This window comes from Copadichromis virginalis, linkage group LG7, assembly GCF_057382275.1.
Source record: "Copadichromis virginalis isolate Kocher_CV1m ecotype Utaka linkage group LG7, C_Virginalis_male_GT1.1, whole genome shotgun sequence".
Classification (NCBI taxonomy): domain Eukaryota; kingdom Metazoa; phylum Chordata; class Actinopteri; order Cichliformes; family Cichlidae; genus Copadichromis; species Copadichromis virginalis.
The window spans coordinates 3,409,976-3,432,546 of record NC_140624.1 but is presented as its reverse complement, the minus strand read 5'-3'; the positions used below and the strand labels follow the sequence as shown (position 1 = coordinate 3,432,546).

The 22,571-nt window shown below is 42.4% G+C and overlaps 3 protein-coding genes across 6 annotated transcripts in view; 2 read left to right on the top strand and 1 right to left on the bottom strand.

Annotated features, from left to right (window-relative positions):
• Positions 1-9,510, top strand: part of cecr2 (CECR2 histone acetyl-lysine reader) — a 34,466-nt gene extending 24,956 nt beyond the window's left edge. Inside the window, exons 10-19 of the mRNA XM_085461210.1 lie at positions 97-226; positions 331-368; positions 1,139-1,230; positions 1,373-1,499; positions 2,193-2,563; positions 2,678-2,824; positions 2,942-3,734; positions 4,154-6,191; positions 6,514-6,570; positions 6,703-9,510. Coding sequence (XP_085317336.1) covers positions 97-226; positions 331-368; positions 1,139-1,230; positions 1,373-1,499; positions 2,193-2,563; positions 2,678-2,824; positions 2,942-3,734; positions 4,154-6,191; positions 6,514-6,565 — 3,788 coding nt within the window. The 3' untranslated portion in view covers positions 6,566-6,570; positions 6,703-9,510. The remainder of the gene's footprint in view (positions 1-96; positions 227-330; positions 369-1,138; positions 1,231-1,372; positions 1,500-2,192; positions 2,564-2,677; positions 2,825-2,941; positions 3,735-4,153; positions 6,192-6,513; positions 6,571-6,702) is intronic.
• An 832-nt stretch (positions 9,511-10,342) lies between these two features.
• On the top strand, positions 10,343-16,544 carry ada2a (adenosine deaminase 2a). 3 transcript variants are annotated; one of them, XR_014921144.1, is made up of 11 exons: positions 10,343-10,600; positions 10,903-11,227; positions 11,395-11,611; positions 13,210-13,423; positions 13,535-13,662; positions 14,285-14,375; positions 14,510-14,618; positions 14,784-14,941; positions 15,290-15,492; positions 15,570-15,795; positions 16,168-16,544. XR_014921144.1 is itself a non-coding variant. In XM_085461206.1 (10 exons), the coding sequence occupies exons 2-10, from the start codon at positions 10,924-10,926 to the stop codon at positions 15,658-15,660; spliced, it is 1,515 nt and encodes a 504-aa protein (XP_085317332.1). In that variant the 5' UTR covers positions 10,343-10,600; positions 10,903-10,923; the 3' UTR covers positions 15,661-16,544. The 3 variants fall into 3 exon arrangements, 2 of the variants coding, with proteins under 2 accessions (XP_085317332.1, XP_085317333.1); XM_085461206.1 differs by having other exon boundaries at positions 15,570-16,544; XM_085461207.1 differs by having other exon boundaries at positions 10,343-10,626; positions 15,570-16,544.
• Positions 16,224-18,380, bottom strand: ribc2 (RIB43A domain with coiled-coils 2). Of its 2 annotated transcripts, none has more exons than XM_085461209.1 (7): positions 18,207-18,380; positions 17,718-17,799; positions 17,303-17,623; positions 17,093-17,211; positions 16,822-16,995; positions 16,550-16,716; positions 16,224-16,462 (listed from the first exon to the last, which is right to left on the bottom strand). In XM_085461209.1, exons 3-7 carry the CDS (start codon positions 17,613-17,615, stop codon positions 16,393-16,395), a joined length of 843 nt encoding a protein of 280 aa, XP_085317335.1. In that variant the 5' UTR covers positions 17,616-17,623; positions 17,718-17,799; positions 18,207-18,380; the 3' UTR covers positions 16,224-16,392. The 2 variants fall into 2 exon arrangements, with proteins under 2 accessions (XP_085317335.1, XP_085317334.1); XM_085461208.1 differs by lacking the exon at positions 18,207-18,380 and adding an exon at positions 17,905-18,129.
• Positions 18,381-22,571: the final 4,191 nt, after the last annotated feature.

Below are 22,571 nucleotides of genomic sequence, written 5' to 3'. Positions count from 1 at the left end.
AATAAGCAATCAAACATTGTTTACCTGCACTCTGAGACCGGCGTTTTTCATTATTTGTGATTTTAATTGCCCCCTGTGTTCACGATTTTCCATTAGAGCGTGCAAAAAGGCGTAAGATGCGAGAAGAAAAGGCCTGGCTGCTGTCTCAAGGAAAAGATCTACCACCTGAACTCCTGAATCTGGAGCCATCCTCTCCCGTCCAGAGAACACGCAAGAATAAAGAATTGTAGGAAGTTGTTCACATTTAGTTTCAGATTCACTATCTGCTTTAGCGACTCATGATTGCTGTTATTTTAGCCCGTCTAACATGCCGTATGTTCAACATTTCAGCTATGAAATTGATGATGACTACACTGCTCTTTATAAAGGTATGCCTGCAGAATTATTACCTGTTGCTATGTTTACATGTATGTACCCGTCACATGACAATTCACGTCATCTGGGCAGATGTGTGGTAGTGTAAACGGGAAGCAGAAGTTGGCTGCTTATAGAAAGTATGTAAAAAGAAGAACAGCTATTGCAGAAAGTAAGACCAGCGGTTTCTTTTCCTTAGTTGACAATGAAGTGGAACTGTTACTCAAAGCAACACACAAGTAACAGCTGGTCTTTGTGTAAAGAGAATGGCTCTGACCCATCAGGCAAAGATGCAAAATCTCTTTGGTGTCTGACGCTGAAGCTTTATCCGTGGATTTGAGGTGATGCCTGCGGGGATTGAGCTGTGCTCCTTAACTGTACCTGAGCAGTTTTAGTCTTTGTAGGAATACCAGGGCCTTAGATTTACCAGCAGCATATCCTCAACAGAAAAACAACACTGCTACACAATAATTAATGTTATCCACTTCAAATGCTGGCAGTTTTAAGGTATTAATTATGGTTCGGCTTACATGTTTCATGCTTTTTACTCCTCGTCATAACACACCATTGTAATGGCAAACAAGCAGGAATAAGCCACAAACTGTATACGAGTTTAGTGATACCGTTGGTTGATATTTATTTTTGTTTTTAGAACCAATGTCGGGGTCTGTGACATTATTTCCAAAAATCTTACATCTTCCCTTTCCATACTAAATGCAGTTGCTGGGTTTAAAACATGTCGATGTAAATTTACAGTCAATGTCTGTTCTACTCTGTTCTTCAGTGCTTGAAGCCTTGAAAGCCCATAAAGATTCTTGGCCTTTCTTGGAGCCCGTTGACGACTCCTATGCTCCCAATTATCATGAGATCATCCAGGTACAGAATACTGTTGTTGTTTTTACAAATGTGTGACATTGGCTTCATGTTTGTATCAGTCTGGTTTGTGCATTAATGCATATATAAAGTTTATTGATTCATAATTTTAATTGCTTTATTTTTATTGTCGTTCTAATTTCAGACTCCTATGGACCTATCCACAATTGAGAGAAAGCTCAATAACGGGGAGTATGTCGCTAAGGAGGAGTTTGTTTCCGACGTGAAGCTGATGTTTGAAAACTGTGTCGAGTACAATGGAGAAGACAGCGGTAAATTAAGCATTCTAAACCATTTTTAAAATAACTTTGTTAAAGGCATCAAAATCCGTTGCGTTATGGATGCATTTTGAAAAAAGAATTTCATATGGACATTGAGACGCAGGGGGTGAGAGTGGGAGAGATCGCAGAAGAAAGGGGGGCGGTCTTAGTACTGTGTTGGGGCCGGGGCCGGGGCAGCCTTGACAGTGATTAATGAGGAGTGATTGAGTTGTGCTCGAGTGCTCTGGGGGATTCAAGTCCTGCAGTGCCAGAGAAACATTCCAGCCCCTAAGCCCCCTGTCTGGAGCCATCCATCCAACTGAATACTCTCCTCAGGGAATGGGGGGAGGTGAGTGGTGAGGAGGCCCAGGGTGGGGCAAGAGTAGAGGGAAGGGGTTGAAGGAGCAAGGGTCAAACTTACGCCCTCTGACTTGGTCAGCTGGTTAGCACTGGGCCAGGACAAGACAGGATTTTTGTGCTCTGTTGGTATGTGTCTCACCTAATGGTCACTTCATGAGTGGCTATTTGTGGGAGTGACTGCATGTAAATGAAGCGTTATTCTTTGAGTATATGAGTAGATGCTATAGACATGTGATGTATGTTTGTTCCTTTGCTGAAGATGTGCGTTTATGTAAAAAAAAAAAAAAAAGTTCTCAGGGTTTTATCACAAAAGAATCGCTGATGTTGGTGTCTTCCTGTCCTCAGAATACACTATCATGGCCGAGTCTCTGGAGCGTTGTTTTAGCCGAGCCTTATTAAAACATTTTCCATCTGAGGATGGTGACACGGACGAAGAGTTCCACATCAGTCGAGAAGACAAGGAGCGCAAGGAAAGAAAACGCAACCGTAACAGCAAAGCTTTCGGGCCTGAAAGCTTGATCAGGGCTACTGAGCAAGTACAACGTAAGCGAAGCTCACAAAAGGGCAAAAGTAGCGCAACTTCAGAGGAGGATGCCAGGCTGGCACGGCTGCATCCTCATTGGGCTAACGGCCCCCCTCACCCGCACAGCTTGCCTCCAGGCCAGCAGCATATCCGGGAAGGAGATATCAGGGGGTTATACCACCCAGGGCAACAGGTATCCACAGATAAGACTTTAATCCTTTTTTTAAATATATTTATTTATTGGGAGTCTTAATTCCTGTCTGAAATGCAAGAGGGGTAAAATATAATAAATTCTTTATTTTAACAGCTCCGTCAGCCTGGTCCCCCTGGGCCTCATGGTCCACACATGTATGCCCAAAGAATGGCCATGGATCCCCGCTTTGCCTACCAGGTTCACTTTTCTAGACAAGGAGACCCCAACTTAAACCAGTTGCCTCACAACTTTAACATTCAGGTATGCTTGACCTATTACACACAACCAACCACCTAATTGTGTGTATGATGCATCTTGATGCTGTTATAACAGACAAAGCCAGATATTTCATATTTTATTTTCCTTTTTTCCTCCAAGCAACGCATGATTGAGCCACACCACATGGGGCCTAGGTATCCAGTGGGTCCAGATCCAAACCAGCAGCAGCACTCGTACATGGGTCCGACTCATGGCCCATGCTTAGGACCACGTCCCATGACCCTACAGCCTGGAGCTCCTCCTGAGGCCAGCATCTACCCATCCCACCACCGTCCAGAGGGCCACACTGTGCATCCTATGGGGAACAGGTTCTCAGGCCCGGAAGGATCACCTCAGCACAACTACCCAGGCTTGAGACCTGCTGGCATGCCACTACCTACTATGTGGAGTGGTATGAATCAACAGGGGCAGGAGAGGCCCAGCGGCATGTCTATTCAAGACCCAAACATGGTGAACCAGCGCAACTTTAGTTATGGTGGAATCCCCCCACCTGTGGGTCATAAACCGTGGCCAGAAGCTGCCGGATATCCCAACCATCCTTCCAATGCCCAGTTTCAAATGACTGCAGCAGCCAGCTCCCCTGGGCTCATGTCTGCACGTCCCACTGTGCCCCACTCAGACTCCTCCGGCAGGACACGCTTGGCTTCCATGCTGGAAAGCCCAGAGATGCTGGCCCTGCAGCAGCTGTCAGCCTCTTCTGGACCCCCTGCTGGTGCCCCTCATCAGCACACAGGCAACTTTCAGCAGCCTGGGCCCCCATCAAGAATTGGCAGCATCCCAGCTCACCCCTCTCAACAGCTCCCCCCTGCCCCTGAGGTTCAGCTGCTGCATCCTGCTAGAGACAAAGGCCCAGATAGACAGCCTCCCCAGCAGACAAACTTGCACCCCAAAGGTAGACCTGACCTTCTCTTGCTGTATTTCACCAGTCTGCGTGATAGAGCACTAGACTCTAGTGTCTCATTTGTTAATCAGCACAGCCCCCATCTTCTGTCAAGTACTTCTTACAATTTGACTTTAATTATTTCTCCCAGTAAGCAGCAAATTGAATATTCATCAGTTTGGTTACATTTTTGCTGATATCTTTGAAAATATAAAAGAGATTACATGTCATCATTTCAGCCTCACGGGGACGCCTTTAAATGTTTCTATAACCTAATTGTAAAGAAATGGAACAGAACGTTTTTTAAAATTTGATTTGTATTGTGCTTCTTTTGGATAAGTGGCATAAAACGGGGACAACGCGTGCATTGTACTTCTAGTCATAGTAAAACAGTCTAACCTGCAACATTGTTTTCTCCTGTACGTTAACAGGCACAACGTCAGAGAACAAGATGGCTGCCAGCAACATTTCCGAAGAAGCTCCATCACACAAAAACATGTTTCCAGTTAACCAAGAGAGCCCATCCAACCCTAGCCCCACAAGGCAATACTGTGGGCTTGCGGATAAAATGCAGAGCCCCCCAGCCCCAACCTTGGCCAGATCAGAACAGAATCCTTCTGGATCAGCGGCCGCACAGAGTTCAGCTGAAAGCCAGTTGGATAGTCGGGGACACTCTGCCAGTGAAAGTAATGGTACCATTCCTGTTTCATCCCATCCCAACTCGAGTAACACTGATCCTGCTCTACACAATCCCCCACAGCTTAAACCAAACAGTCCACAGCCAAATGTTCCAAGCCTTGCACTTCTTCCTCAGAACTTCCCACCACTGGATGTTGCAGCAGCTCAGAATTCCACTCAGCAAATGCCAGACAACTTAAAACTCGCAGATGGTGTAAATCAGGAAGGCAAACCCCAGCAAGCCATTCAAAAACATGAGCAACCTGAGGCGGGCAGCACCTCTCCTGAAAGCCACCCTCAGAGCTCTCCTCAGCCACTGAACCAGAACACACAGCAACACAATTCTCTGCTAACCTCTCATCATGTCCCCCAAAGCATCTCACCACACTGCACTACACAAAGCAGTCCCATGCATGGGATGCCACACGGCGCTACTCAAGGAGCCCAGCCTGGACCCCCACACCCAGCCCCTCTGACCTCTTTGCCACCCAGCCATCCTGCCCCTCTATTACCCTCTCAGCCCAGTCCAGCTGATCTCGGAGATCAAAGGCCTAGCGAGCCTACGAGGCTGGACACGAGAAGCACTGCCATGTCTCCACAGCACACCAGGATGACATCAAGTGTTTATAAACACCCGGCTTTTAGTCCAAATCGCCATCAAACTCAGTTGGTGGGTAGTAATGTGGGAATACAGGCTCCAAGCGGGCCATCAGATGGGCACAATCCAGCCGTACCTCCTCACTCGCAAGGCCCAGAAAATTCAACTATGAGTACTTACGGCATGGGGAACCCTCCACTTCCACACTACAACCGAGCTAATATGAATAGGTCCATACCTCCGTCTGCTCACCACCCATATCATAACCAGTCCATTAATGCTCTCCACAATCTTGCTCCCAACACCAACTACCAGCAGCAGCAGGGAGGGTCAACCTACCCCTACCACGTGCCAGGTCAACCGCACCCTCATGGTCATGGCAATGTGTACCCACCTCATCAGTATCAGCAGCAGCAGCAGCGCTACTATGCCCAACCCCATCCCCAAACTCAGGCCCATAACCAAGCCACGGGCAGAGGGGGTTACCCTCCAGAGGAGTGGCATCGGCCTCATTATCAGTCTCACCAGGCAATGCCACACAATGCCTACTTACCTGTAGCCAGTGCCAGAGCTAATGGTCAGCTAAAGGAGAGCAGTGTCTCACCGCTGGGGTCTGAAGGCTCCAGCGGTACAAGTTTGGTTTCCCCAGGCCCAATGCCAGGAACAGGGACTCATCCTGGAGGCACAGGCGAAGGGAAGTGTGAAAACCAGCAAGCTGGTGGAGGCAGCAGCATTAATGGCAGTCCAGCAAAGCGGCCCCACAATGAGGGCTCAGAGCAACCTGAAAGCCCAAAAGAAATCCTGGACCTTGACAGCCATAATGCTGCTGCTCAACGCCGTAGCATGCAGCATCCACATGCGTCTGTGGCGCACATGACGTCCGGTTTTGTGTACGACCCTCGAGCCTTACATCCAGGAATGCAGCAAGGTGTCGTCCATCATATGATGTCCCAGGCCCGTGGAGCTGGAAATGGATCCCCTTACGCTGGCCAACCATACCCTGATCCACGACACTATGCTGCTCAAAGACCCCACTCACACCTGATGGAAGCTCTGCAGCGGCCCCAGCAGCTTCCCTATTCCCCTGGCCAAACACGCATGGTCATGTACAGACACCCCCGACCTGGGGGGCACTTTCAGGGCATGATGATTCAGCAGCGAGGTGTGGGACCAGAACGCTTCATGCATCCAGGGTAAATTTTTACAAAGTTTATATTGTCAGTGGGTATTTGACTGTTGTTAATTATGATGGCTTAAATATGTTCTGTTTATTACCTGATATATTTATGTCAAAAACAAAATGTGAAAATGTCCCCTTGGATCTCAAACTCTGGTGGGCATTCCTTATCACTACTGTAATTTAGTTTGCTTGTTTTAAAGGCTAACACTATAATAAGAAAATAAAATGACCACATCAGTCTCACAGTCTTAACCAAGCAGCATAATGTTGCAGAGTCTTATTGTCCTACCAATGGCACTCGGACTGCAAGAGCTAACAAGTCTATTTATTTACAGACAACAGATGATGGCTGCTCCAAGCGGCCTTGGCAGTAAACAGGGATTGTGATTAAAGTGAGTATAAAGACATTTCATAAATTGTTAAAACTTGTGTTTTATCCTGTTGATTTTTAGGTTTCCAGTCGAAACAGCAAGATGAATACTGCCAGAGGCATTGTTAACTGATTGTTGTTGTTCTCCTTTCAGAGATGATGTTGTCAACGAACATCTGGATAAACCAGTGAGCCAAACCGCTTCTGAGAAGAAGAGACACTTTTTCCGAATATATTTCCTACTGATATTCTGCCACTGTGCAACAGTTTTGTTCAGCAGTGGGATTAAAAATCCAGCCAGGCAGCTGGTACTACAAAGTAGAATTTAAAATGTGAAATGTTACTGAGCCTTGGAGAACAATTCTCTTTCTCGTGTGCCCTCCACCGCAAGAGCTCACGGAGGTCACTGACAGAATAGCTGTGAAACTGTTAGGAATTCACCGACTTGCTCGAGGACACTCCAGTAGCATGATTGCTTCCCAGCGTGAGCATTTGAACTTTAAACCTCCTGCAGAAGGGGCGCCCCTTTTAACCACTATGTCAACCTGTTAAACACAGGAGACATTGCCTTCAAGAACACTGGACAGCACTCTTCGACGTGAGCCGTCAGATTGTAAAAGGACGGATTAGTGACCACTGAACATAATGTTCTTATCCTGTCTATTGACTGTAGGGCAGGATACTGCACCTACTGACAGGACTGTGAAAAAGAGGAGATGGACTGGGGTTGGTTGTTTGTTTTCTTTTTGACCACGATTTTCTTCTCCAACCATATCTAAACTCAGGTGTACAAAAGGAGGTACTATGAGACTGTCACCCTAACCTAGTCAACTCAAAAGCCCCTGGTAGTTGCCTTGGTTTGTTTTTATGAATGTATGAGTGAATGTGTAGACAGGAAATGCAGTGCAGCAGCTGCTTGTGAAAGAACAAACAACACTGATCATCCATCTGAAGCACAAGTCATCCCACCCATTTCTTGTTCATTTCCACCCAATCTCTAATGTTTTTCTTTCTCTGGCGCACACACACAGTATATGCATCATTCAAAGCTGCCTTCATTTGTTTGAATGTCTTTGAGTAGCAGAGAGGGACCGGCAAGGGTGGTGTCATTATTATCTAAATATGTGTGATTCTCTGTTGTGCACTATGGATTTCTGTTAGTCTGGACATCCTGGAACCAAGTGGCCTTGGATAGTCGTATTTTAGTCGATACTTATTAATGCGTAAATGTATCTAAGAGTGTATACTATATTAATCACCGCCCTTCACTGCACAGACTTATTTCGGACGATATACTCACTGGTGTATATACGTGCACAGAGCAAATGCATACACAAAAAAAATTATTTGGCTATTCGAGTGTCCTCCAACAAGTTTGTTTTAGTTCTTTGTTCCTTTACGGTTCCTTCCCCGTGTCAGTACTAAACATATCCTCAGGGTGTACAGTTTCTTTATACGGGTACTGTTCTGAATTATTTGAAGGAGGAACAGCATAAAGAAAATGAGACTGCAGCTGTGGTAAATCAATCCACCTCATGAAGAAGTTGACTTGTGAGAGTCATTGGCCTTAATAATAAATAACTGCCCCCTTTTTTTTTTTTCTTTCTTTTTTTAAATATATTGCTTTCGTCAGAGTTAATTGGATTTTAATAGGATCTAATTTGTTACTCTACATTCCACTTAATTTGATGTCAAATCATTTGTCATCACAATGAATTTTGGTTCTTTGTCTGCGAGCCCCACTGGGGAAGTTTAGCAATGGCGAAAAAAGAATAATCTACCTCATCTAGCCAGTCTGTGGCATCTACAAAGTCTATCCACTTCTTCTCGTACTCTGCCAGACTCCTGTGGGGTGACGTTCTGTGACCAGCATGAATTGATGTTAGCACCACTTTTAGATCTCATGACTGTAGAACTGAGAATGAAATTGCCTTACAATGCTTTACCATCTTTGGCGGGAAATAAAAAGCTTGTGTGTCGGATCTCTGTGACTAATTATGGTGCTCACTGACGACCTCAAGTAGAGGTGATTACTCGGCTGTCTGCAGGTGCTGAGGCGTCCACTGTTCCATGGTATTGCACCTTCATTATCATCATTTTTTTTAAAATATTATTAGAGAATGATGGACAATATTTAGTATTTTAAGATGGGACTATGTCTTAACTTCTACAGATCAAACGCCATTCCACCTACAGGTTGTGGGCAGTAGTCCAGTCTAAGGTCTGTAATGGGCTGTATACAGTTTGGCAGCATTAGAATGTCTTAAGTTATAGGATGTTGTAATGAAATATTCAAGAAAAGAAGCTGGGTCGGGGAAAGCTAGACGCTATGAGACAATTTTGTAAATGTATCACAGAAGACCTGTCATAGATGATTTGCTATTTTGTTAAAATAGGCAGTATTGGTGAGCTCAGTGGGGCCACTAAGGAGGTAGTGTGTTCACTCGTGCTGTCTAATGTATGAAGGGCAGTTTGTTTTATTTTTTTTAATAAGGTCTGTAAGGTTGTGATGTTATCTTATGATGTACAGGTGTGTGTGTTTGTGTGTACAGATGTTTTTTTTTTTCTCTTTTCTTCTGGTGCATACAATCGGCACCAGATGACTGGAAGTGCGCGTTCATCTTTCACTTTACTCTGCTGTCATCTCTGCACTAGTTGTAACCCAGTTAGGCGTGATTAAATGTGAATCATATTTATTTGCTGTTTTAAGAATTTTTGTACATTTTTGGACTTTGTTTTAATATAATTCTGGCGTCTGTCTCTTTTTCTCTCAATGTTTTTGATGTTTTTAAGCAGTCGTCTTTTACCTCAGTAGCCATTGGAGAAGAAAAGACCTGTCTTTCATTTTGAAGTGACGTTTACAAGTTCTTATCTGACTGACATAGATTATTTTGGAAATGGAATGGAGTATTTTCTCTACTGTACATTTCTTAGGAATAAAAAAAATGTTTCTCAAACATCACTTTGGCCTTTTTTTTGAGAAATAAACACTGGGTTGGGTTTATTTATTTATTTTTTTAAATGACTATTGGAGCAACTGAAACGTTAAAAATAATGAAATGAAAAAGTCCACAATGTGACGGCTGATGCATGACAATGCATTAATGTATTTGGAGGCTTTACACCATCACTTTTGATTAGTGTTTATCCTCGTGATGAACACCCTCCACAGATTGAATGCTGCTTTGTCTGACCCTTCTCCTGTCAGCAGGAGTCACAGATGTGACGTCAGAGGGCTCCTCCTAATAAAAAGTAATATATTCTTTTGTTTAGGCCTAATGAGGCCAAAATTGGCATTAGAAAGAAAATGCAAATGAGGCATGTAATTAAGGCGCTTTAATTGAGCCCAATTACGCACATTGTTGTGCAACTAGCTTTTAAAATACGGAAATGCAAAACGCAACATGCCAGTAATGCTAAAGAACTACTATATGATCAAAATGTACTAAAACTTGACTTGATGAAGCTGTGGAAACAATAACCAAAGTTTGTTTTGCTTTTATACAAAGGAAACAAGGATGGCAAGTTCTGTGTGTATCTCTTGCCCCACCCACTGCTCGTTTTTATTATCAACAAAACCATAAGGTTTTTGTTTTGTTTTACAAACAGTGAAATGAATTTTCCGTATTTTTCCTCTTTTTTTGTTTGTTTGCAGGGTAATTATGATGTCACCAGCAAAAATATTTTTTCGTTCTTGTTTGGTTAATCGTTACTTTGTTTTCTCTCTTTCTCTCTTGACGACTGGTTTCCGCTGTTAGAGTAACCAATCAAATTATTCCAGGGAAAAGCTTTAGCCAATCATTAGGCTTCTAAGCAAAGCGACGGAGTGAGAAAGAGAAAACATACAACGGAGGTTGTTGCGTCTCTCAGAGTGTTTACTTTCGTGAGTCTGTCGTCTTAAAAGCGCAACTTAAAAGAGAATGCGGACGTTTTTAGCTGACATAGTCGTGCAAGGTTTTCCGATCATCTCTGTTCATAAGGCGACTCTCGCCGGGACTGTTTACAAAGTCGTCTTCACCAGCTAAGCTAGTCGCTGTGCACCAACACTCTGAGTAAGTCGGGCTGCTGTTAGCCTAAGGTAACTTAACGATAGCCCCTGTTTCTTTTTCTGTGTTTAGTCTGCTGTGATAAGTTGTGAATTTGTCTTCTAAAAAGTAATTCTGATTACGATAGAATTTTGTAAGGGAAATAACCGCTGAGGAAGCGGCACCTGGTTGTTTTCTCTGTTTCGCCGGTGTTATAGGTTGGCGTTTTATTTTTACCCCAGAACAACTGTTTTCTGTTCCGCAAAGAGGCTGCCGTGCTTTCTCAGTGCAGTTTGCTTTAACTCGTGGCGTTTTCTGTCTTAAACCAGCTCCCACCTTCTCTACCTAAAATGGCAGCCCTGCTACAGCGACCCCACGCGGCTGTGCTCTGTTTGTCGATACTCTACTTGACCGGTGGCATGTCCATCCCGGACCCCAAGCAGAGAGAGGCTCTAATAAAGCAGGAGTCCTCCATGCAGACAGGTGGGCAGCAGGTGTTGACTGACGCCGAACAGCGTCTGAATGCTCGCCTGTTAAAAATGAAACAAGACGAGATGGAAAGAGAGGAATTCCCTCCTGCTATGCACTTCTTCAAAGCCAGGGAACTCATCAGGAACAGTCCCATCTTCAAGCTGCTGCAGAAAATGCCTAAAGGTAGCTACTGACAGAAACATGGATAGAACCTAATTTTGACACAATAATATTGTATTCTCAAAAGATATTGGAAAATAACAAAATTCTCATTTAGGAAATGTTGCAAAATATTTATGCAGAGTATCACAGTTTTTATTTCATTATAATTTTATTATTCACGGTTTCAGGTGGAGCTCTACATCTCCATGACTTCTCCATGGTAGATGTAGAATGGCTGGTGAAGAACGCGAGCTATCGGCCACATTGCTATATTTGCTTTACTAGCCGGTCCGTCAGATTCATCTTCTCGTCTCAGCAACCGAAGCCTCTGCCATATTGCTCTTCTTGGTCCCTGCTGGAAAGCCTCAGGGCCAAGACCGTGAACACCACAGATCTCGACAACAGGTGATCTTGTCTGTGTTGCAAAAAATAATAATTTAGAAAGAGACAGAAACACTCTTGCGTAACTTTTATGTAATCGTCCCACCGAGTTCTTTAAGCTTCTGTGAGGCTTCTTATTGGTATATTTAGTTTTCTCTGCATTTCCATACATTTTCCTGTCAATGCTGAGATCATGTGTGAGAGCACCCCCGTAACACATGGCCTCGAGTGCACCTCTGATTTTTGACCTCTGGCCTCCTAAAATTAATAGGCAACAGTATCAATTTGTCCTTAGGGATGGGTACCGGTGTCCGGTGCTATGATGGCACCGGTTCTGACATAAACGGTAGTAACCAGACCGAAAAGCAGCGCACATTTCGGTGCTTTATTTCGGTGCTTTTTTTTTCCTGAGCTGTGATACACTTTAGATTCTAGCCAATCATTTTACGTTTCCGAGGATAGTAGGCGGGGCCAGGTACGTACGTTCTGTTAGAGCAGAGCTACAGATTAAAAATGTCCAAGGCGAAGCGGTCAAAGTCTGGCTGTACTTCACAGCAAAATATGCAAACTCAGCAGCAACAAGTGCTTTAAGCTGATACTGTGATACTGTCAAAGGAGGTAACACCTCGAAACTGATGAAACACCTGGCGACGCATAGCGTTTTTTTTAAAAGCCGAGAAATGCGCTGTATTTGATAGCTTGCTGCGAGACCTCACACTGTGCACGTTGGGTGGGTTGCCAGTTATCGGACCCGGAGCAACATCCCCCAAAAACACGAAGAGGAGAGTCCTGGCCCCTAGCCCTGCCAGTGTAGCAGAAATGATGAGGATGATGATGCAGCAGCAGCCGTTCTTCTCTGCGTGAGTCGCTTAATGTTGTTCGAGTGTAATTTACGTTGAGTAGGCTAACCACGTTATTACATTAATGCATGTAAGGTGAACTAACAAACATCATCATAGCTACATGCGGCTGTCTTCTTGTTTGATGGCAGATGCTCCCTTCACCCTGGCCAAAAAGGCTAAAATGACCAAAGAAAAAGTGGGAAACAGCTATATATATATATATGCCCCATAGCTGCAGAAAAGGCTAACATTGTTATCTTTTTACAAAAAAACAAACAAACAGCTGAACATGAGAGGTTTTTGGACAAAGTTTGTGTTCTCCATTCTTTAAGCACCGGTTCGAGCACCGTTTAAGCACCGGCACCGTTTCAAAAGTACCGATTTGGCACCGGTATCGGATAAAACCTAAATGATACCCATCCCTATTTGTCCTTCTTGTATTTGTATTTTATTGGCACAACTAAGTGGCTTTAAATCTGTGAAATATTACATCTGGATATTATCAGTTAACTGAAACTATTAGGAACAAGGTGAAGTCTCATTAAAGGGAATGAAGTCTGTTATCGTAATCATAAACAGCCCGGCTATTATGAAAGGTCGGACGGTTTAATTTGACAATGTAGTGATTGTTGTTTTTCAAAGAGTTAATAATAATCCTGCATAGTTTTAACTTCAACCTCAGGAAAATGTTAACAATATAATGTTTTGTGCATGTTTGATGTATGGAGTATAAGCCAGTTGTTGGTCTTATCACAACCATATCTGCATACTTGGTCTTAGCATCATGGGCAATCTGACGCTCTTCACTGATAAGGATCCAGAGGCAGTGTACCCCACTCAGACTGTGGTGTGGAGTATATTTGAAGAGACCTTCCAGGCAGCGTATGGTCTGGTTACTTATGCTCCTGTGTTCAAAGACTATTTCTACCAGGGCCTCAGCCAGTTCTACATGGACAATGTTATGTATCTTGAACTTCGCGCTATACTTCCAAAGGTATTTTAATACTTACATTCTAACTATACTCTATATATACTGATTTCCCTGTGTGTCTGATGTACCCAATGGATTCACACGTGTTAATTTCTTCTTCTTTGTTATATTTAGATATATGATTTGGATGGCCGCACTTATGACAAGGCCTGGATTTTGAAGACCTGCCAGGACATCTCAAGGCAGTTTGTAGCAAACCATCCTGACTTTGTTGGCGTGAGAATCATCTTTACCGCCAAAAGGTTGCTGCTCTGAGTGCTTTTAAAAATTAGTCAGTACTATTTATTTATAATTCCACACTGCTTCTGACAGATAAAATGCGGATTTAATCACTGATCAATTCTGCCTATAATAATTAGAGGTATTTGTAACTGGGGCGGCACGGTTGTTAGCACTGTTGCTGCACAGCAAGAAGGTCCTGAGTTCAATTCCACCATCAGGCCGGGGTCTTTCTGTGTGGAGTTTGCATGTTCTCCCCGTGTTTGTGTGGGTTCCCTCCGGGTACTCCGGCTTCCTCCCACCGTCCAAAGACACGCAGCTTGTGGGGATAGGTTAATTGGATAATCCAAATTGCCACTAGGTGTGAATGTGCGAGTGAATGTGAGTGTGAATGGTTGTCTGTCCCTGTGTGTTGGCCCTGCGACAGACTGGCGACCTGTCCAGGGTGTACCCGCCCTATGACAGCTGGGATAGGCTCCAGCGCCCCCCGCGACCCTGAAAAAAAAGGATAAACGGAAGCGATTGGGTTGTAACTATTGGAGCTATTTTGTTATATTTTGTAACTTATTTAATTTAGTTAGTTACTGTTCTTACCGTCTTGGAGCAACTGGAATTGATAAAGTATTCTGTTCCTGTGTATTTCAGGACAATAAACACTAACACAATGCTTAAAGTTGTGGAGCAGGCTATGGAGCTGTACAGAGACTTTCCTGATATCATGGCTGGTTTTGATCTGGTAAGAAACACTTTTACAGTTTGAAATCATTGAAAACAAAACATGCTGGAAGATCCCAAATGGACTGAAATGGTGTCATGGCTTCTATATATGTTGAAAACAAGAACACACGAAAACTTGTGTTTGCGTTACAGGTGGGTTGGGAGGATGGCGGGAGACCCCTGTGGTATTACAGAGATGCCTTGTCGCTCCCTGTAGAGAGAGGGGTCCCACTTCCTTTCTTTTTCCATGCTGGAGAGACAAGTGAGAATTCATCATGATTCCAGTGTACCAGTATAACAATCACAAGTTTGTTTTTAACCCCCATATGTAAAACTGCACAAATGTGAAGTTTACTATATGTTTAATCCAGAGAGTGCAAAAGAGTATTTGTAAGTCATTCATTTTCTTTGTCTTTACTGTGTGCAGATTCTCAGGGTACGGAAGTAGATCAGAACATATTGGATGCTCTTCTCTTTAATACGTCACGCATTGGACATGGATTTGCACTAACGCGCCATCCAGTCGCCAAAGAGTGGTCTAGAAAATATGGGGTTGCTGTGGAGGTGTGCCCCATCTCCAACCAGGTACACTGCTATCTGCCACTATACTGTACATCAGGGGTGGGCAGTTCCAGGCCCCGAGGGCCGGTGTCCTGCAGGTTTTAGATCTCACCTTGGGTCAACACACCTGAATCACATGATTAGTTCGTTACCAGGCCTCTGGAGAACTTCAGGACATGTTGAGGAGCTAATTTAGCCATTTAAATCAGCTGTGTTGGTTCAAGGACACATCTAAAACCTGCAGGGACACCGGCCCTCGAGGCCTGGAGTTGCCCACCCCTGCTGTACATGGATGGTAATGTTTTCCTGTTTGTAGTGCGAGTGGACTAAAACCCTTTGTCTCATCTTCTTCTTCCACATACCCTTACCCAGGTGTTGAAGTTGGTCAAAGACTTGCGAAACCATCCAGCTGCTGCACTAATGTCTGAAAACCACCCGGTTGTCATCAGCTCTGATGACCCCGCCATATTTGGTGCATTTGGCCTCTCTTATGACTTCTATGAAGCTTTCGTTGGTTTGGGGGGCATGCGTTCCCATGTAGGCTCCCTTAAACAGCTGGCCATAAACTCTATCAGGTGAAGCTCTGCTAAGATGTGACTTGTGTGCGCTAGCATGCTTTTGGGTGACTGATGTTCCTGTGTCTGTGTTTCAGGTATAGTTCTTTGAGTCCCGAGCAAAAGGAGAAAGCACTGTCTCTGTGGCAGAGAAGATGGGATAAGTTTGTCTCCGAAAATGCCTTTTAGTAGTAAACTTGCATTTGAAAACGACAAACAATGATACAAGCAGTCCTTTCTGCTGTGAAAGGGGCCTTTTGTAGGACAGTCGAAGCTGAATCATGAGTGTAAATGTCAAAAACTGCTGAAACAGCCACTGAGTAGGTTTGTGGTCGGCACAAATATAGTGTTGTTGCCCACAATGTTTTGTAATGAATGAAATAATGTGTCATAACATGTCGGCTACTGTGGGGGAAAAAAAGCCTTTAAAAAAGGTAGAACAGACTCACAATGCCATGTTAAATACAGTAACGGTGTCACACAGCTTTAAGTGATTGAGCTGTTAACTGCTGTTTTATTCTCTGTGGTTCTCTCGCATGTTGCATAAGTGTGACAGGTAGCTTTTGTGTGTGTGTTTTAAATCACATGACCTATGGAACATTTTCCTTTAAAGACAGCATTTTTAAAAAAAAAAAAAACATCTGTAAGACTTTTTACTTGAATGTAATTTTAACACTTATGCCTTCAACTGACTAGTAATTAATATTTGCTTATGCAGGCAAAACTGCGCGAAAGACTTGAAACACAAAAAGTAATCATCTTTCAGAGGCTACTTTTTAAAGCAGTATCTGAAATTTAATTAATAGTTTTCAAATCATGCAAACATGAATGTTCTGAACTACATTTCACATAAAAGCAGCTGGTTATTCATTGTTCTTTTTATGTAACACCATCACTGGTATCAGAGCGGTGCATCACCCCTCATCTGCTGCAGGTGTTGAACTTGGAGAAGAAGCTGTCATCAATACATCCTCTTTTAATGTCTGGTTTCCTTAAAAATGAAGCGTTGTTAAAAACAGCGAGACAGTGTACACTGTGTTAAATTTAATAAAAACAATTTTGCTCAAAAGTTACTAACTGGTGTTTGTGTGTTTCGGCCAGTTGGGCGTTGGCGCTGTCCAGGTCTCGCCTCAGCTGCCTGTTCATTCGTGCCTGCTGCCGCTCAATAAGCAGAGTGGTACGAGCTGAGTTCAGGCGCACGCGATCGTGCTTCTCTTCTTCTTGTTTCTTCTCCAGTTCTTTTCTCTTTACATGCACAGACAACACACACATTAGGAGAAAAATGCTTAATATGGGCTAACTTTTAAATAATCCACACTTTGAGTGCAAACATGTATTATTTTTTTTTACCCTCTTCTCCTCCATTTGATGTTTCTGGATTTGAATGATCTGCTGCAGGCTCTCAGGAGCTGTTCTCCTGTCACTGCTGGGACTCAGGCCGGGCACGGCCACCGTACTCGGGGTACCTTGAAACTGGCTTTGCCTGCCATTGATTTCTTTGTCTTGACAGCGCTTTTCTTCAGCCTTTGCCCGTGGAGACACATGAGTAACAAGGTGGAAATAAAAAATGTTTATTGAAGCCTATAGCAGCGTTTAATGCAGTTAAATTCCTCTGACTCACCATAGACCGATTGAAGTCTTTAGTGGCGATGGCAGCTGCCTTTCTCCTTTCTATCTCAAGGCTCTGAAGTTGCACAGCTCTGTTGTCCATTCCTACTCTGCTTTGGTCATAACGCTGCTCTAAAAATTTCAGTAGAGACTATGACGTGAGCTTGACTTTTGTGTTTGAACTGAGCATGTGTATCAAGCATGGTTTTAAGGCAAAACCCACCTTCCAGCTCTTGTTGATGCCTTTCCGCTGCCTGCTCAGTCTGCTGCTGGGTGAGCCACTCTCTGAGCTGTTCCCTCTGGTTCTGCTGCCTGATCTTACTTTCTGGGTCTTCACCCACCAGGCCAGGAGGCATCATCTGTGCATCACTCTGCTCTACTTTTTTAATACGGCTGGGATCATTCAAATCATACTCTCGCCGATCTTCAGGGTGCTGGTATTGCTGCCTGTAGGCGACAACGGCTTTTTCCAGTGCACGCTTCTCCTTCATTTGGCGGCTGTCGACAATGCAAGCTACTTTGCCATAACGGAGCATATCAGCATCTGCATGACGATCACATGACACACATGTATCACAGTTCACTTTAATGAAGGATTGAATGACATCACATCAGGAAACAAATTTGAAGTAACTCACCATAAGCGTTTTGTTCCTTTTTTGCAGCTTCTACTTGTTCCCTTTTCTCTTTCACCTGCTCATCCAGGGCTTCCTTGTCAACCTGTAGAACAGTCATTTAGAGACAAACACAGTGCGTTAAGCTTCTCTGCCGCGGACTTTCCACTTCTGTTTAATTCAGACCCACAGCAGAGCCTCAAACACGCACCCCGATCGTCCTCAGCTTGTCATTAAAAATCCTTTCTTTTCTTTCAGTCTCTATGTTGCGACGCTTCTCCAGACTGGCTCTGGCGAGGCGCTCTGAAAGTAGTTCAGTTTTAAGCATTTTGGCTCAGCGGTGGCTACAATTTAGCTGAGGATTTGCTCCCATCGGAAACTTAGATTTCAAACACACTGGTTGCTAAGACACCAGTGCTCGCGAGCCGTCGTAAGACCTCGGCTTTTTCCGGAGCACTCACCCCAGATGCCTCGGATCGAAACATTTCAGCTAATGAAAGCAGACCGACTCACATTTGCTCGTCACGTTTTTGAGATGAACATCACCAAACTATCCGATCGATCCTTTTTCCTTCTCCCAGAATGTTAGTTTTGATGTTTCTATTCGGCGTTAGAGCACATTCCTGCCACTTAAGCTCTAAAGAAAAGATGTTTGAGGGACACGCAACAGTATTTTCCCATCACGCTCAGATTAAAAGTTCCCTGATGTCGGTTTCCCATCACTTTTGTATCTTGATGACATATGTCCCCATGCTCATCGATGACATCTCCGTGATTTGGTTGAGATGAGAAATGTAAACGTGCATCTCCACTGACATTCTGGTACTCATGAGCTGAAATGCTTCCAGCATGTTATACACAAGCTCAGCATAATTCTCTGCTCTCTGATTGGCAAGAAAGTTCTGGACACCCTGCACAAATGCTTCCCAGTCCTGCTAATTTCACTTTCCTTTAGGACACGTCATGAAGCACGAGTTCACTGATAAAAGTAACAGGTGATATTAGCTAGTCTGTCTGCATTTGGTTACAATGAAGCTTCTGACCTAATTTGCAGACTTTATGAGACCTTATCAACGTTACACATGTAGCAGGATGGTTTAAGCGAGGCTCTATCACCTCCCTCCCTATGCTCATTGACGGCATCTGTTGTCGCTCGCTATTTGGTGGCTGCATTTTAACTATGGGGCGCCGTTTGTAAAGTGAAACATGCTGAAATTAACGGCAACATTTTTCCACATTTAGCTCAAAACCTTACAAAAACATGTTTTTTCGAGTCATTTTTTACAACATTTAGTAAAATATTTGTAAATTTTCATATTTAAAACACAATTTTAAATGTTAAATCTAAATGTTAAATGTCATTGTTACAGGAAACTAACTATATACTATACGGATCAACGGAAATACCAAAATAAAAGCTTTACAAAAACCTCCGGTGCAAAAGTGTGCCGGTAGGTAGTGGTCAGATTGGCTGTGGCTGTGTCCCAATTAAGAGACCGCACGCTTGAAGTACGCGCACTACACGTACTACGTACGCACCGTACGTAGTACGTGTAGTGCGGAAGTACGAGAAGTGCGGAAGTGAGAGGATTGTGAAATGGGACGGTCTACCCTTCTTCGCGCTGTTCAGGTTGCCTAGCAACCATGATACTAACTGCGAGATATGTTACACACAGCTTTGTGTGACAGAAATGAAGGAGAAAAATGTTTTTTTGTCACGACATCACTTTGATTAGTTGAGTATCTGAGGCTGAGACCACAGGACTGTAAAACATGATTGTTGGGCTTCATTTATGTACTGAACAGTCATTTAAGATTAGTTAGTAAATAACAATTAGCTAATGTTGTTCATGAGACTAAAATCATCTCACTGCTGTAATGTAAATATAATATGGCTTTTATCTATCTATCTATCTATCTATCTATCTATCTATCTATCTATCTATCTATCTATCTATCTATCTATCTATCTATCTATCTATCTATCTATCTATCTATCTATCTATATATATATATATATATATATATATATATATATATATTACAGCAGTGAGCTTGAACTCTGGGTCAGAGATTCAAGTTGCAGTTATTTATCTTTCCTATCACCTAAAATCTTCATTCAAAGACAAGCATCTTTGACAGTGTATATACAGATGTATTATACATAAGAGACAAATATTTTTCTTTTAATATGTTGGCATTACTAAATTTGGCTCAATGCTTACATATATGTGTAAAAACAAAATGTAGGAGCTGTGATAACTGTTTCTGATAGAATGAAGAGTAGACTAATATATGAAATATTCCTTTATTGGGTGAGAAAATCAGACCATGTCATAACTGCTTTAAGTCACACAGAATAGATATCAGAGCCTTAAACAGGCTGACGTCTGCTAAATGGGTCAAACTGGGCAGAAAGTCTACAAACACATAACATCCTTATAGAATATGATGTAACACTATAGATCAACTTAGCTCAGAATATATAAAGCATATAAACAATTACAGCAATATGATGCAACAAACACAGCAGCTACTGATCCAAAATACTCAAAGCTTCATAGAACTGAAACAAACATTTATTTTTAGCTCCATCCTGCTGCTGATACAGACTTTAGGTTTCTGAACATTAAACTTGTTGCTGCCTTTCATAGTGTGTAACTTGAAGGCCCTGAGTACTCTGAGTACTTTCTCCCACACTGAAAACACTGGGATGATAAAATTATTTGAACATTACCTAATAAGACTGATTCAGGACAGACAGTTATGTTAAACTTTTCTAGCAGTCCTTCACAAACAGGGAACAGTCTGTCTATTCTCTCCATCTGTCAGCTGCTGCTGGCTCTTCCTCCTCCTCTTCCTCACACACTGCTGAGTTTGTCCTGGTGGATCACCAGGGGTGCAAAGCCTCACAGATGATGTGCAGCAGTGGGTCCCTCAGTCTGTCCTCACTCTGGACACTTGCAGTTGTCACACATGGAATTCAAATGTGTGATAAGCTGCAGGATTCAAACACAAGTGTAACTTATAAACACATGTTCATACTTTTATTCCACAATCAGAGAGAAAGAAACAGAGAGAGAGTGCAGGACAGACAGACAGGTGACAGTCTCAGGTGTACACACTGCTACAAACAGGAGGATTTAGTGTTTGTGTTATTACGAGTGTAAACAAGAAGAGTTCCAGATGGTGCAGTGGACACATGTGTGACTGCTGTGATTAAAGCATCTTTCTTTCAGCTTAACGAGTGAACCGTCAGCTCGTTCAAACACACGTTAAAGTCCGTTTGGCTCAACACCACCGAACAGAGGCAGCAATATAACATAGCTAACATTAACAGTGCAGTGAATCCTGCTTGTGCCGTGATATTCAGGACTGCAAACCGAGCAGCATCACTGACTTTCAGCTTGTTGTGTTTGTGGATATATGACTGACTTTAATTATCCATCAAATCATCACATTCTCTGTAAGGTTCTGGACAAGTATAACTGACACCAATATATCAATTACACCAGGAAATGACATGGACACGTTGAAATTAATTCTTCAACAGAAAGTAATTGATCTAGATTGTGAATATAAGGAGCATAATATAATAGATCCAGAAATAGATTCTGAAAGTAACTTTCTCTCTACTTCTGTTAAAAATTGTAATTATTTCACTCAGGAACAATATGAAAAAGAAATTAACCTAGACGGGAAGCTCTCATTAATTCACTTTAACAGCAGAAGTATGTACTCTAATTTTGATTTCATTAAGGACTATTTGCAACAATTTTCTCGCCCCTTTAGTGTTATAGCCATCACTGAAACTTGGTTCAATGTCGATAAAGGAATAGATTTTTGTTTGAATGGATATGATTTAAAATACATGAATAGATTAAATAAGGCGGGCGGCGGGGTTGCTATATATGTTCATAACTCTATAAAATATAATGTTGTAACAACTATGTCTATGGCTATTGATGGAATTTTGGAATGTTTGACTATTGAGATTATGAATGAAAAAAAGAGAAATGTTATAATAAGTTGCATATATCGGACACCCAGTTCAAGTATTGACACTTTTAATGAATGGATAGAAAAAACGTTTGCTTCGGTGAACCAAAAATTACTATTTATCTGTGGTGATTTTAACATTGATTTGCTAAATCCAACAAGGTTAAAAGCCATTGATGACTTTACTGACACAATGTACAGCTTATCACTATATCCAACAATAACAAAGCCAAGCAGAATAACATCACATAGCGCCACTATTATTGACAATATTTTTACTAATGTCATGGATTTCCAAATTAATAGTGGCCTGCTTGTCTGTGATATAACTGACCACTTACCAGTTTTTACTTTGTGTGACTGTGATTTAAAAAAAATAGATACCAAGATCATGATAGCAAAGCGAACAATAAATGAAGAAGCAATTCATGCCTTCAATTTCGATTTAGCACAACAAGATTGGAGTTCGGTGTATGAAGAGTCAGATGTGGACAAGGCTTATGATAATTTTCTAGATATTTTTACTATGTGGTACAATAAACATTGTCCTATAAACGAACACATGACAAAGAAAAAAAAGATAAAAAAGTCCTTGGCTCACAAAAGGAATTATTAATGCTTGCAAAAAGAAAAACAATCTGTATAAACAGTTTATCAAAGTAAAAACAAAAGAAGTGGAACAAAGATATAAAGCATATAGAAATAAATTGACTGATATTATAAGAACGAGCAAACAATTTTATTATAGAAGAAGATTATGTGAAAATAAAAACAATATAAAAGGAACTTGGGATGTGTTAAACAACTTAATTAAACAAGGATCTTCTGGAACATCATATCCTGAATATTTTACTGATGCAAATGGTGAAAATCACAACA

Excerpts from the sequence above, each read along its gene's own strand:
- ada2a (XM_085461206.1), top strand. The coding sequence starts at position 10,924 with ATGGCAGCCCTGCTACAGCGACCCCACGCGGCTGTGCTCTGTTTGTCG. Across the intron at positions 11,612-13,209 it reads ACCACAGATCTCGACAACAG|CATCATGGGCAATCTGACGC; the intron begins GTGATCTTGTCT and ends ACTTGGTCTTAG. Across the intron at positions 13,424-13,534 it reads TTCGCGCTATACTTCCAAAG|ATATATGATTTGGATGGCCG; the intron begins GTATTTTAATAC and ends TGTTATATTTAG.
- ribc2 (XM_085461208.1), bottom strand. The coding sequence starts at position 18,021 with ATGCTTAAAACTGAACTACTTTCAGAGCGCCTCGCCAGAGCCAGTCTG. Across the intron at positions 17,624-17,717 it reads AAAGGAACAAAACGCTTATG|ATGCTGATATGCTCCGTTAT; the intron begins GTGAGTTACTTC and ends ATCGTCATGCAG. Across the intron at positions 16,463-16,549 it reads GCCGAAACACACAAACACCA|GAAACCAGACATTAAAAGAG; the intron begins GTTAGTAACTTT and ends TTCATTTTTAAG.